This window comes from Eumetopias jubatus, unplaced genomic scaffold (genome assembly GCF_037043125.1).
Source record: "Eumetopias jubatus isolate StellerSeaLion01/CBP00866 unplaced genomic scaffold, mEumJub1_p1.0 scaffold_7, whole genome shotgun sequence".
NCBI lineage: Eukaryota > Metazoa > Chordata > Mammalia > Carnivora > Otariidae > Eumetopias > Eumetopias jubatus.
This window is the reverse complement of record NW_028274813.1, coordinates 8,636,483-8,652,033: the sequence shown is the minus strand read 5'-3', so window position 1 is coordinate 8,652,033 and position 15,551 is coordinate 8,636,483. Positions and strand designations below refer to the sequence as shown.

General features: G+C 38.8%; 1 protein-coding gene across 3 annotated transcripts in view; it reads right to left on the bottom strand.

Annotated features, from left to right (window-relative positions):
- ATG2B (autophagy related 2B) overlaps window positions 1-15,551 on the bottom strand; it is a 79,943-nt gene that overhangs the window by 22,564 nt on the left and 41,828 nt on the right. For all 3 annotated transcript variants that reach the window (XM_028099012.2, XM_028099013.2, XM_028099015.2), the window contains exons 18-30: window positions 15,275-15,417; window positions 10,006-10,163; window positions 9,445-9,617; window positions 8,846-8,996; window positions 7,452-7,651; window positions 7,204-7,284; window positions 5,927-6,033; window positions 5,675-5,767; window positions 5,042-5,112; window positions 4,584-4,660; window positions 3,964-4,134; window positions 2,292-2,433; window positions 186-388 (exon numbers count right to left, since the gene is read on the bottom strand). In XM_028099012.2, coding sequence (XP_027954813.2) covers window positions 186-388; window positions 2,292-2,433; window positions 3,964-4,134; window positions 4,584-4,660; window positions 5,042-5,112; window positions 5,675-5,767; window positions 5,927-6,033; window positions 7,204-7,284; window positions 7,452-7,651; window positions 8,846-8,996; window positions 9,445-9,617; window positions 10,006-10,163; window positions 15,275-15,417 — 1,770 coding nt within the window. The remainder of the gene's footprint in view (window positions 1-185; window positions 389-2,291; window positions 2,434-3,963; window positions 4,135-4,583; window positions 4,661-5,041; window positions 5,113-5,674; window positions 5,768-5,926; window positions 6,034-7,203; window positions 7,285-7,451; window positions 7,652-8,845; window positions 8,997-9,444; window positions 9,618-10,005; window positions 10,164-15,274; window positions 15,418-15,551) is intronic.

Genomic DNA, 15,551 nt, shown 5'->3' with positions numbered 1-15,551 from the left:
TGTGTCACAGAAGTAATAAAGTACAGTAAACATTTGCAAAGCCTCAATAATAAATTACAAAATGAAGTCACTGTGAACTGCCAAGAGTTATAAAAAAAAATCTGAAGGCTGTTTCTCAGGTACCCTTTGGTCAATTCAACCTGTAACACTACCTTAAGGCCTCAATTATATTATCCATTTATTACCTGAATGTTTGCTCTTGGTGCAAAAAGAATGCAAAAGTCGTCATTCTCAGTGGGCGCACCTGCCATTGCATCACTAATCAAGTGGTGTGTGAATGAGGTGTAAGGAGGGCCAGGCTCCTGGGATGTGTTCCCACTCTCATCTGGAAACAGGAAGAGGTCTGAACAACAGGGCTCCTGAGTTTGAGATTTTTCATCCAAAACACCTAGGTTAAAAAAGAATACAACACTCAATTTTGGCACATTTTGAACAGTAATGCTTAGTAAACATTTTAACCACATGTCAGATACACACTATATTGAAATGTTTTCACCTGCAATATCTCATTTATTTCTTACAACCCTCCAATTACTAATAAAAAGACTGATATAAATGATGGTCTCAAAAGTCATAGTGAGTCTCCTCTTAGTTATTTCGCATTAGAGAAGCTCAGAAATTTGGCAGCAGGGGGTTAGTGTTGACTGGAGTTTTGTTTAAGCCAGAACTGCATTCTGACAACTCTGTCCTGTGGGTGGAGATCTGGAAACTTCCAGAGCAATACGGTAAGGGTAGGAACAACTGGTAACATCTGGCAGTGCCTCCCCTAAAACTACAGGAAATCTCTGCTTATAGGGGGGGAGCGGAAACAGAGGCCAAGCAGGTCTCTGGCCAGGGAGTGGTGCCCTACAATCAACAGACTACTTTGTGGGGCGATGGATACCCAAACGGGCTACCTGTTCTCAGGTAGCTGTCAATGTGGTTCACGACTGCATGCATGACAAAATTTGTATTGTGAACATACATCTTTATGCATTTTTAATACATAGTAGATCCACTAATTCTTTTTCCATTCTGTCAGTCATTCCAATTACTGTGATAAGGACTGAGAACGTGAAGATGAATAATGTGACATTTTAGCCTCAAGAGGCTCAAGAGGCTCACGGACCAGATTTTAAATTCTTCTATGGCAGCACCTTGGACTTACTCATCCTTTATAAGTGCCTAGTGCACCTGAATATTGAAGCTGCTCAGTAAATATTCATGAAACATTCTTTCCCACCTAAGTAGGTTAGCTGCTAATATTACAGATAATGTAATATGTAGGAAGCTAAAAGTTCCTATTTGTTTCCTGAGTTCTAATTTATGCTAAATTAGAATAAAACAATTTAACCCTAAACTTTGATAATACCATGAAATAATTTTTCAAAAATTAAGATTTCAGAACATATAGAAATGACTATGTTTATTCGATTAGAAAAAAATATTTTTTAGATAGATGCTTCAAAGTATTTGGATGCTCCCAGCTGGCTTTCAAGGCTCTCCCACTGGCTGGTTCCTCCCTGCTTATCCAACTTTGCTGGCCAATTCTTTCCAATGAGAAGGGAGCTTCTGTTCCAGTAAGAGCTTGAGCTGCAAGATAATTAAGGCTTCTGCATGCTTCTGCGCCTCTATCAACATTCATGACCTTACCAAGACTACCTTCTCTCTCCTCTCCATATACCTAAACCCCAGCCACTCTTTAAAATTAAGCCAACTTGGGCGCCTGGGTGGCTCAGTCATTAAGCGTCTGCCTTAGGCTCAGGTCATGATCCCAGGGTCCTGGGATTGAGTCCTGCATCGGGCTCCCTGCTCGGCGGGAAGCCTGCGTCTCCCTCTCCCACTCCCCCTGCTTGTGTTCCTGCTCTCGCTGTCTCTGTCAAATAAATAAATAAAATCTTTAAAAATTAAATTAAGCCAACTCCTCTCACTTTCACTGACAATTCCAATCCCTTCCAACCAGTAGTTGAGGATGTGACACACTCTGAAGTGCTTTCTCATGTCATTTCACAATCACTCTAAGTAAGAACATCAGTCTGGCTTAGTGCCGATCTGTGTTATGAAACTCTAAGCTAACAGAAAAGATAAGCTTTGTCTTTCATTTCATCTGTAACCCCCACAACACCCTGGCCAGTGGTTATTTATCTACTAGACGCTCAATCAACACAAGCAGATTGACTAATAAATATCCACCAAAACTCAGACTTGTCTTTTTATTAAGTTACTCACTGCAGAATTTCTAAGCGTACAAAGAACATAAACCTCAAGTGAGGCCCCAGTGCTCTTGGGGAGGAAGGCCTGGCCCATCCTACCGTTGGCCTGGGCCTGTGCGGACGCGGCGGCCTGCTGCAGGTCAACCTCCTCCATAGCGTCACTCATCAGATCGCGTAACATCTGCTGGTCTGCTTCAGGAAGTACTGGACCTTGTGAGGATGAGCGACCGCTGGAATCTACCTACAGCCAAAACACCTAATTAAAAATAACTGAAAATGCTGTAAGAAGCAAACTACTCAGCATGAGGTTGTCCTAGAAACACGTGGCATTTTACAAAGACACCAGAAACAGGAACGCAGCCATCGTTCTACCTTCTGCCCGGCAGCTGCAGCCTTCTAGGCTGTTAGCATCATCACCACCCCAATGACTACTGGCCAACAGAAATAAATGTGCCATCACCTCAAAGCCAGCACCATGAGCCGGGATGGTGGAAAGCGCGCACACTAGAGGAGACAGAAGCTAAGAACACTGCAGTGAGGCCTGGGGAGAAGCGCTCTCCTGCAGAGCGGGAGCTGCTCAAATCTAGCAGCTGCACCAACTCTCACCCCATGGACACAAAGCCACTGGGGGTCAGAGTCTCGTGTCCTGAAATGGACGGACACCGAAAGATAGTACGGGGCACACAGGGCAGGGGAAATCTACTAAGTGGGGACTCACAGGGTTCAACTCCAACGCTGATGCTTAACTATTTTGGTTAGTGAACTGTGGGTTCATTAAATCCAGACCATGCTTTTTAAATGGGAGTATGACTCTAAAATGGAAAGATCTAATTTGAAAGGGATAATTTAAAGTAACTTTTAATAAACTGGAGAATGTTTTTACAAAGAACATAAACAGTGGAGAGGGAGGGTCATGAATTGCCTTCTTATCAGTGAGAAGACAGCAAAAGCAAGGAGTCAAAACCCAAAGCATAACATGAAGTGTAAGAGCATCTGAACAAGATAAGGACTTTCACTAGGGGCTCCATTATCTAAGAGACTGAGAATCCTGTTCACAGAGCAGGCCACGATAAAGAATGAAAAAGCACTAAAAAGTTAAAAATGCTAAACAAACCAGACATTGTTCAATCTGTACATAAGAGAGGACAGAGAGGTGACAGTTGGGGGCATAAGAAAGCGGCGACCCAGAAATCAAAGTATCTGGTTTTGTTGCTAATTCTATTAATTTGGGCAAATAGCCTAATTCTCTGGGTTTTAACTTACTCATCTATAAAACGGAGATGATAATCTTTAACCTATCACACTGAATTCAAAGAAATCACAAACGAGAAAATATACTGAAAACCCAACAGAATCATATGTAACAAACAAAAGACAACCTAAGTCTTCTGGTAATAATACTAACACTGGTATCTCCTCTCCTAAGCATTTATACATACAACTGGCACAGAACAAGCTCTTACAATGCTAAATGTTTTCTTTCTTCCTGGAGGGGAGATGAAAATAACTCAAGTCTGGAAGAAAGTATTCTGTTGGCCGAGAAGATTAATGTTCTGAAACAAAGAACACCAAACAGAATGGTTTTCCAAAAAGGCCTATGGAATCACCTTTCCAGACGCATCACTCTGAAGGTAAAGAACAGGTGATTTTTCAAAGTTTCTTTTCTACCTCATGACTGTCATGAGGACCTCACTGACGCACACACATCACACCCGTGGCTGAAAGGTGTCCGGGGTGAGTTAGTTCTAATAAAAGATGTTGCTGGCTATACCTTCATCTTTCTGTGAGGGGCTCCAGGCTTCATCTCCACCTTGTTTGCTGCATGTAAGTCCCCGTAGCTTGCAATGTACTGAATGAGATTCATTAAAGCAGCACAAGAGTCCGAGCACGTTCTGATATGGACAATGTCACTGGAACAGTGTAGCTCGAAGCGTGGCTCAGTCTGGATGGACACAAGGGAAAAGAAATGAACAGGTTTTTCAAACAGCTAAAAATTTCTTGTTTTGCATAGGCTTACATTAAATAAAACAGAACAGAATTTTACTTGCCACAGGAAATGTATATTTATAATTATATCCTAATTTTAAAATATTTTATCTACTTTTGACCAAAATAATTTTATAATAAATTCAATTATTCTTTGGTCTCTCTTATAAAAAAGAGGGGTCAAGGGCGCCTGAGTGGCTCAGTCATTGGGCGTCTGCCTTCGGCTCAGGTCATGATTTGGGATCGAGCCCCACATCGGGCTCCCTGCTCGGCAGGAAGCCTGCTTCTCCCTCTCCCACTCCCCCTGCTTGTGTTCCTCTCTTGCCATCTCTCTCTGTCAAATAAATAAATAAAATCTTAAAAAAAAAATAGAAGTAAAAATTTCCATTTATTTTAATAACTTACTTGCTCTCCATCAGAATCAGATTTCACTGCAGTTATGGTTAATTCCAAAAGCCCCATATCCATCACACGAACATAATCTAAAATTTTTTAAATTAACAAAATATCTGAGTAAAGCTTTCAAAAAATACATATCCAACCAACAACGTAATAAAACTAGCATCTCTTTAAAATTCATGGCAGTTAGTGGTACAAATATTTAGAATGGAATGGAAATATAGTTTCATCCTATAAAAGTTCTACAATTCCATTTTACTTAGGAACAAAATTAATCTTATATTAAATAGAGTACATATAATTTGATGCACTTAACTGATATTCTAAGGACATTACAACTTCAAACTGGTATTTAATAAAATCCTTAGTTCAATAGCACTATTCCAGAGTTCAAATGCTCTAAAATATTCATACAAAAACTAAAGAACATTCATGTATCTCAGATTTTGTTTTTCAACTCTTACCTCTACTCAAATTTATAGTAACAGTATTACACTTGTCAGACAAATGCAGAGCAGCTTCATCCAAGATTATTCTGAGGAAACAATATAAAATCAACATCGAAAAATTAACTGAATATATGACACGTGATCATGACATACTTCACTGTATCATTCTTCTGATATACAAGTTATCAAAGTCATATGTAGTTTCTTACAAGTGGCATCTAACATTTCCTTAAAACTCAGTTTGAGTGCTAGAAATATTTAAATGGTGTAAAGAATGAGACTGAATCATCAGCTCAAATTAATTTAAATTTTCAGCATTTTTTTAATAGATCTAAATTATCTAAATTATGAAAATAAAGTGTTATCAGGTAGTATAGGAAGGAAATTTAGATTTGTTTTTAAAAGTAAACTATCAATCTTAGGAATTCATTTCCTCCCTAAAAATAAAAAACAGTGATAAATAGAAGAGATGGGACAAATCATTTGAAAATGAAAAATTGAAAACCTGGATAAAGGGACATGACTACAAGTAAAAGAATGCTAATTTTTAACAAAAGGTTGGGACTTCAAAGACTTCAGGTGAACAACAGTTCAGTTAGCATGTTTGAAACAGCTGCATTTAGCAGATAGTTAAGTTTACCCAGGCACCTGAGAGTAGATGAGGATTTGTCCAAGGCCACACTACTCGAAATGCTGAAGGTTTCCACAGTGAGAAGAGATCGGATCGGCAAATAAAGAGGCCTAATACCAAAAAGAAACAAACAACATCAGTCTGCTAAAACAACAGAAACTCCCTTAAAAGAGCATTTTGAACCTTAACTCTACAATTTGAATTATGCATTTTTTCAAAACAGTACACATTTTGAATAAACCTTTATTTTGTCCAACTTGTGAACTGACCTATAATCAAGTGCACAGCTCCAGAGGTGAACGTGAAAAGTTGTAAATGAAGTTGGAGGATTATATCCCAGAACAGGTTCATCAGCAATATTCAAGAAGTATAAAATCTGTAATCACAAAAATATAAAATGCCCTGCTTTAGAAGAAAAAAAAAGTAGTTGTGACCAGGATATCTTTAGACCAATGTAAAATATCTCACAGAAAAAGCAACCATTTATTGGGGGTGTGGGTGGGGAATCAATGCCAAAAGGAAAAAAAAATCATCATTTTGAACTAATTCATTTTAAAACGTATTTGCAAAACCACTCAAGTTTGAAATGAAGAGAGTCCCATCTGACAACTGCAATGCTACAGAAGTCTTGAGAAAATCGTATCTTCTCAAAGATATGATTCATATCAAAATCATTATACAAACTAAAGTATGTATAACATGCTTGCATATTATTTTGCTTGGGACAATTCTTGAAAAAAATAAACTTTGCTAAAGATTACTTAACACTCCATCTGGTTTTCTATGTAATCCACTTTTGGGAAAAGTTATTTTTCCTTAAATTATACCTAGCTCAGTCTGAAAACCAGATCCTCTAACATCCATTCTCCTGTATTTCTATCTAAATGAGGTTAGATTAAACCTCCCCCTTACAACTGAGTTCAGTGTTCACACCAACCATCTCTCTACCCTTGCTACACAGATCTAAGTCTCAGGTTTCCTAAATGCTTTTATGAAAGCACTCTGAAAACTTTCAGGTATAAAATATTTTATTATTTTCCAGCACAAAGAAAAAGTTCCTCTAAGGAAAATGAACAAGAGTCACAGTGTACTAATTTTCATTCTCAATAGAAAAGAACCAACTGTATTTCATTAATCAAACACTGGAGATTAATTACAGAAATGCCTCAAAGCATGTCATTGGCCTAGGGAATAACCGTGAAATTATGGCACGTACGGAGTGAGCACAAGTCAATACATCATTTGCTGCTCCTCTATGCCTGGTGCTCTACAGGTTCTGGGACACAGAGTGCCTTCCCTTAAATGACTTAAAAGATAACTCTGTCTTTGAGATGTTTAGGGTCAAAACTTTAAGGTAAAAAATCAATTTCGTTCTGGAGTGGTGATAATGTTCTATTTCCTAACCTAAGAGGTGGTTATATAGGAGTGTTTACTTCAACGATATTTCTATGCACACTGATCATTTCCAATTTGTGACTTTACAGTCTGTGTATTACATGTCAATATAAAGTAAAAAGTAAATCAATATGTACATAACAACTCGTACCTGCTCGTGCCAGCTAAGCCCAGAAGGAAGCATTCTGTGCTGGAGTGTGGCTCCTTTCAACCCCACAGCAATGAGAAATTCCTGTACAGATGACACAAAAAATTACACTGATCACCTACATAACCCTCTAATTCAAAACTCGGAAAGTTTTTCTAAGAAAATAAATGTGTTGCTTTTATGCAATCACTTTTAGCTAGTAATCAAATGAACGGCAAGTCTTTAATGGTATAAAAGTACAAAACACAAACCTTTGTATTGGACTCTGATTTATCAGATAGTATTTTAACTGCAACAGAGAGCATATTCAAAGTGTCTCCTGCAACACCATCTGAAGAAGCTCTACTGAGGCCATCTTCTTCAGAGGAATAAATAGTAGGTTCCAACCAGTGTGGGCGGGTTGAACTGGGCAGTCGTGTTTCCGTAGGAAGAATCACTCCATCTACTATGCCTACATCGACAATGAAGCGACAATGTAACAAAATGATAACCTGAAATTAGTTCACAGACTTTCACAACTCAAAACAAAAATCCCTATGCTTCCACTGAATATACTATAATCCTGGGGGCAAAATGACCAAGAACCAGCTTGGCATTAATAATCTATACCTCTCTGCTAATGGTGGTATGACTGATAGTACCCTACTTTAAAAAAAAGAAAAATTAAGAAGAAATGCTAGGAAAATTAAATAGAAAAAGCTGATAAGCATTAAGACTGTGCAAAGTATTGTTTTCTACACTTTGGGGGGAAAAAAGGAATGTGTGAGTATCTTCTATTCACAGGGTAACAGGGAATGTACTCAAAAGATGGTAAATTCCTTTTGTTACCAAAAGGAAATGCTGCTTAAGAGAGAGTAATGAATGTAAAGTCCCATCAACTCGTCAGTGGATAGTAAGATACAGCACATCCATAAAATGGAATATTTGTCAATAAAAGGAATAAAATATTAATACACTCGGATGAACCTTGAAAACATCATGCCAAATTAAAGACGCCAGTCACAAAAGACTATATATTATATCATTCCATAACATCCAGAATACACAACCCACAGAGGCAAAGTAGATTAGAGGTTATTTAGTGCTGGGGGGTGGGGGGTGGGGGGTGGGAGGGCCATGGGAGGTTACAACTGAAGGGTGCACAGCCTCTTTTGGGGATGATGGAAAGGTTCTAAAGTTGATTGTGATGCTGGTTACAACTCTGGGAAATACTGAAAACCACTGAAATGGATAGTTTAAATGGGTGAATTGTATGGTACATGAACTACTGCACCTCAATAAAGTTGTTGCCCAGAAAAACCATAAAGTCAACATAAGTATTACTCTGCCAGTGGAATCAGAACACCCCAGAGAAAATAATTTCTAATATGAGAGTTCTGTTCTCAATAGATTTTCCTTATTAGGGGGCACCTGGGTGGCTCAGTTGGTTAAATGTCTGCCTTCAGTTCAGGTCATGATTCCAGGGTCCTGGGATGGAGCCCCACGTCAGGCTCCCTGCTCAGTGGGGAGTGTGCTTCTCCCTCTCCCCCTCCCCCACCTGTTGCACACTCTCTCCCAAATAAATCTTTAAAAAAAACTTTATTAAACAAAATTTCAATGGGTCTGAACAGAGGTGAACAGAACACACATTCAACATGTGTCCTACCTTTGTGGTACAGACTGAGACTACTGGAATGAAGGCAGATGTAGTGCTTGTCATCACAGCCTTCATACTTGGTCACACAAAACAACGAACCACTGCTGAACTCTAACCAGAATTCGCCATGTTTATTTTCCAACAGCTCTCCATTATCTTGCTAATAAAAAGGTCAGAAAAACATAGAAGTCGTTATTTAAATGCAGAAAAATCAGAATGCCCCTTGGGTTGCTCCTTCCTGATTCAGCCTAGAAGATTCTCCCACATGGCAGCAAAGCAGTCTGATTCTCAAACCACGCAACATGGTTGCATGAAATGCTATGCAGGGTCCTCTCTGCAGAATGAATCCCTGTACTTCACCCTCCTCTCTAACAGGTAAATTACTAGTGATCACTTCAGCAGCAGAACCAGCACATTTGCCAAAAGAAGGTCCACACAAGGTCTGTCTTGTGATCTGCAGTGAAATGCTTCCTCTCCAAAGCCACTGTCACTGAGGAACCTTTCTCAGGCACTGAAACAACCTCCCGCCACCTCAATGACGGCAGGTATAATCACGGTACATTTAAAATAAGATATACCTGAAACACTTTGGCTTTGCAAATCCTTACCCTGACATCTGTAAACACTGCCATTAGTCCATGGTTAATACTCAGAAGAACCGAGAGAAAACTCTGCGAGTTCTTGTTCTGAGAGTCTAGTTTTTTTTTCCTACGGGAACGATAGTTGGGATCAACAGTAGAAAAATACTGCAATGTCTCCTCCTCAGATCCACTCTCCTCATCTGTGAGAAATAAATGTCATAGTGATATGGTTTGGACAGCTACGGAAATAGAATAGCAACTGGAATATTATCATAAAAAATATTTATTTTGCAACCTTTTTATCAAGAATCTGGCATGACAATAAAAATATACTTTCTGTATTTTTCTCTTTCCCACTGAACTTAAAACAATGTACATACTGTCACTATAAAGATAATATATTTAATTGATAATATTCTCAATATGTAGATAGAAGTGGAGAAATACTATAAATTACTATATTGTAAAATATAGTTAGTTACAAGGGGAAAATAGCCAAGAAACATTTTAAAATCTATCAATTGAAAAGGTTACTACTTTACTGCTAAACCTGGCATTTTAAGTTAGAACAAATTTAAAATATATTACCGTAGTGAGCTGTGGATTTAAATGGACTAAAACTATCTTTGTTGAAGGTATTAATCAGCTGACTGGCTACAGAAAGACCAATACCATAGGAAATATTTTCAAATGTCTCCACTGGTGAAGGAGCTGTTGGTTCCCACAGCAGCAAGTCATTAAAGATCCTATGGAAGACAAAAGTTGAAAAATACATAACTCATAGTTCAACTGAAGGTAAACTCAAGAACATGTCTTTAAGAAGTCACATGAATAATAATTTTTCTAAATGGGAAATAGAAACTAGATCCTACAAAGGAGGTTTTTGTTTTTTTTTTTTAAGTATTAATTATGTCCTTTCAATGGAAAAGTTACTGATACGGCTTGACTGCAGGACAGTGAGAAAGGAATCTGTACAATTCGGTTCCTAATTAGCTAGCTGCCTGGTTTTACATATGTTGTGTACATCAAATTACACACACCTAAACGCACTTTAGAGGAGAAAATTAATTTAAAAACTGTAAAGAACAAAGGAAAGACTGTTCACACAGGAGAGCACTCTGTAAACCATAACACACCACGCACTGTCTCATCTGACCCCACCCCACCCCCAAACCCATGGGGCAGCCAAGAATCATTACTCTCACTTCACACTTGGAGAAACTGCCTCATAAAGTTAAGTGCCTTGCCCAAGGTCATAGGGCTAATTTGTGGAAGGACTGGGGCCACAGCCCGGATTTTGTCCAGCTCCCAATTCAGCTCTCCTCCTTACTCACTGTTCCTAGAGATAACTGCTTTCTCCCTCTTTCTCTGTCTCTCTCCCCCCGCCCCCCCCAACAGAAAGCACAGCTTCCCTGGGAAGTGTGCTTGGACTAAGAATGCATACAACACAGGGAACAAAGAGAGGAAACCTTCTACTGGCTGCACAGCCAAGTCAATACTAGTGATTAATGGGTGATACCCAACAAGCTAGACTACCAGCACATCCTACTTTTTCAAAGAAATTATCTGTCACTATTCAGATGCCCTCCTGCTCCTACCCCGCCCCCGCTCCCCAAGATCACCCCTGCTCTACATTTTTATAAATACTCAGACTTCACAATGTCTTCTCTGAAGCCCGTTGTTAAGATCTGGACCCACAGTGAATCCTTCACATACATAACTCTTGTCATGGTGCCTAAACAGTATTTTCTTGCTTCCCCTTCCAAGACTGTAGCCTCTCAGCGAGGGCCTTAGGTGTTGGTCATCTTTATATGTGCCTAGCACGGTGGCTGTCACGTAGCAGGCACTGAGGGTTTGATGATGAGAGGACCAGTGGACAACTCACATGGCAGGAATGCCAAAGGCCCAGCCTCCTCGTAAAGCCTAGTGTGAAACCAATCAAGGTACCCCACTGGCCGGTGCTGTGAGAAGCCACTTGTCTAGGAACTTCCTGGGCCAATTCCTAAGCTTCTAAAGCCCTAGAAAGTATAAACAACCAGGACTGAGTATCGTGACTCTCAGTAGACTCAAATCCCCACCCCAAAAGCTCTCCATCTGGAACCATCAATAGGTGAAGAATACCAGGGATACATAAGTTTCATCTCAGATACAATGACAGCTATGCCCCCAAACTGTGTGATACTCACTGGCTCACTGCTTCTTGGATATATTGCTCACAGGACAAAGAAACAAGAGTCTAAACCCAAATCTTACTCTAAACACCTTTGTAAATAAATAATGACGATAAAATGAAGAATTTTCTCAGGAAATGCCCTTCCTTTACCTTATCCCTATAACCATTCTCTTATCTCCATAGGTAAGAGAAAGTATTAATTTATGTAAAACCTAAATATAAGTTTTATATGATTTTGCGTTTTCCTTATTTACATGTTGGCCTAAACTCAGTCTTGATATTAATACTATAAAACATTGGATAAGGTTTCTAATACCAAGAAAGAAAACACTTAAGATATTTAAGGACACAGGGGCATCTGGGTGTTCAGTCAGTTAAGTGGCCAACTCTTGATTTTGGCTCAGGTCATAATCTCAGAGTTGTGGAACTGAGCCCTGGATGGGGCTCCTATCAGCAGGGAGTCTGCTTGGGATTCATTCTCTCTCTCAAATAAATAAATAGATCTTTAAAAAAAAAGATATTTAAGGGCACATCACCATGATTCTGTGGCTATGAGCCTGAAACATAACAGACAATACCTGATTTAACAAAGCTAGTGAAAATTCTTTTATATTCTACTCTAAAGGACTTCAATGGAAAAAATTTTCCTGTACCGGAGACTGTCTATCTAAAAAGAGCCCATTGACCAAGGCACTAAAGGAATAAACCAAGAATTTAAAATGTATGAAGTTAAGGCAGAGTTGGTTATATCTCCTGCTCAGAAAGTTATTTTAATGTATGAAAATAAAAACTAAAAATAAATTTTAAAAATTATATAGATAAAAGGGCAATACTGAAACATTTAGCAAAACTCGAATGGGGTTTGAAGATTAAGTAATGCAGAATATCAATTTTCTCATTTTCTTTTTGATTGTTGAATTATAATTATGTAGAAGAATGTCCTTGTCTTTGGGAAATACACAAGTGCTCAGGGAGGGGCATCAGGTCAGTGGCTCTCAAATAGTTAAGTAGGGGAGAGGAAAGCTCTATGTTCTATACTTGAAACTTTTCTGCAAGTCTGAGAATATGTGAAAACTTTAAAATATTAACTCAAAAAAATAATTAAAAAAATATTAACTCAAAATAAAAACAGACCTATTCAAAGCCAAATAAAGGGCAAAGAATTCACACCCTGAAGAACTTAGATATGAGATTTATAAATCCACAGGGTGAGGGAGCACTTCAACATCTATATAACTGTAGGTATCTGAGAGCTGGAGAAGTGGGCAGGGTAAGGTAGAACAGAAACGCTCTTCAGCAACCACTATTTAACCAACTCTGCAGAACACATACTCTCTCATTCCTGACTTGAGCAATCAACCGCCCCACCTGCCATCCTGATGGACGTCCCCCATACGCTAACCGCTGCTCCTTGGGACTACTCTCCAGCACACCCAAGAAGTCTGCTCCTATCAGGTAAACTCTATGTTCAGTATATTCACTAAGTGTCAACTGTGTTTGGCCTCAAATGTGCTCATCTCACTTGTATTTACTGTTCTAAATATACTTTAACTCAATATTATGCTAACAGATGACTTAAATATACAGACTGAGGTGGAAAAAATCTTAAAAAACTGAGAAAGATTTTGCACTCAGACTCCTCTGAAACTATTTTTTCAGTAACTGAAAACTGTGAACAAAACCTTTCAGGTATACATTATGTGAAACTTCCAATCTGTGGCTCATATTAAAAGGAAAAAAAAAGCCCTTGTCTTATATTTTAAAAAGCTGTAGATGAACATATTAATAAACTCAATGTTTAAGGCGCATATTTCTGTTCTGATGTCCCAATTTAACCGACGGCCACCTGCTCAAGCAAATGCAGAAAGAGAAAGAAATGGATTAAGCTCTTCTGACCTCTGGGCTAGACCCTGAACTAGTTGTTTCATTCTGCTCAGTCTCAGCTTTGCAGATCTGTCAACTCTTGGTAGATATTCCTAACTATAAAAAGAAGAATGGTCTAGAGATCAGTGGTTTCCCAAACTTTAGATCATGTGTAACAACTAAAAAAAAAAAAAAAAAAACCTGTAAAAGCCTTCTGATACGAATTTATAAATTATAGGCTTCTACTTATATACATTATGTAGAATATAAAACAAATATAAAAATATAAGTTTTAAAAGACTTAGGTTCAATTAAGTCAATTAAGCTGCCAACTCTTGGTTTCGGCTCAGGTTATGATCTCAGGGTCATGAGATAGAGCCCTGCCGTGTCAGGCTTTGTGCTCAACACAGTGTCTGCTTGAGATTCTCTCTCCCTCTGCCTCTCGCACTCCTGCATATGCTCTAAAATAAATCATTAAAAAATAAATGATTTTTTGGGGGGAGCCTCGGTGGCTCAGTTGTTAAGCGTCTGCCTTCGGCTCAGGTCATGATCCCAGAGTCCTGGGATCGAGCCCCGCATCAGGCTCCCTGCTCAGCGGGAAGCCTGCTTCTCCTTCTCCCACTCTCCTTACTTGTGTTCCCTCTCGTGCTCTGTCTTCCTCTGTCAAATAAATAAAATCTTTTAAAAAAATAAATAAAAATAAAAGTTTTTTTTTTTTAAGTTGAACAGAAGAACATTTTCTTCCTCCACCTCAAATAGACTATCCTGTGAATCTCATCATCAAGACAACTCAACTAAATAGATCTTTCTAGAACTTAATTTTCTGATTCTAAGACCAACAATCCTGGTCACTGGCAGGAAATAAGAAGATCCAGAGCTTATTATGAACAGTTAAGGAATAAAGGACCAGAGATGTCTGATATCAAGTAAATGTACAGCAGAAACAACAGTGCAGCTTCTAAAGATTAATAGAAATGAAAATCATGTGTCCTACATATGAGAAGCTAGTGATGACCGATACTAAGAACATCTTTTTCTAGAAAAGCACATGACCACCTTTCAGGTCTGCTATAGAAGTGATTCCTTCAGTGGATGGGAATGATACCAGAGGACTACCGAGTGCTTACTGTATGCCAGGCACTATTCTCCGAACTTCTCAAGTGCTGTATCATCTAATCCTCCAAACAACTCTGAGACAGGTTCAAGTTATCATCTACATTTTACAGATGAGGAAACTGAGCTTATTAGGACAGGTAAGTTGTGAAGGTCTTCCAAGTCTAGGCTCTTTTAACTCTAGAATGCTATTTATTTCAACATATTTGCTTGGTATGTATATTTAAGGATATGGATATTATATAATTCTAACAAGATGCTTTTTCAAACCCTGAAAAAAGATGCTCCTTGTACAAAGACTCTAGGATTCTGATTCTACCCCAGCACGTGCCAGCCCCCCATATGAGCTGCTCCCCTGGCACCTGTTGGCCCTCCATACAGGGGTCTCCCAACTCTTTTCATGTCACTGCACACATAGAAGACATTTACTCAGTACTCTGTGGTAAGGTGACAGAGAGCAAACAGCCAACAAAGGTGGAGGGAATAAACATCTCACATACAAGTAACCCAGTTACCAGACACACTGGTTAGGAAACTCTGCTATGACAACAGCCCATCGGAACGGTTAACAGTTTTGTAATCAACACCACACAAAGTACCCAGTGATGGTAGATAACATTAAAAGAAAGAAAAGGGGCAAGTGCAGAAACAGGGAGACAGGCAGAGAAGTCCAATCCCAAAGACTCAACTAAATGTGTTTAAACTCACCTATTATAAAGCTTCTCATAAAAGCTTTTATTAGGTAGTGTTATATGAATGTTGGGTAACGTAAGTTCCAGCACATAGTGAGAATTGCTGATTGCTTTATCCTGAAATTCTGTCATTTCCACAGGGTCTCCTGGCATCACCATCTAAAATACAAGTTTGGTGCAAAAAAAGCATGAAATAACCATTTCATGTTTAAAATAACAGTAGGATCTTCTTGCCCTATCCATGGGACTTTATATGTAAACAAACAAATAAGCATGTAACTTTTAACCAAGAA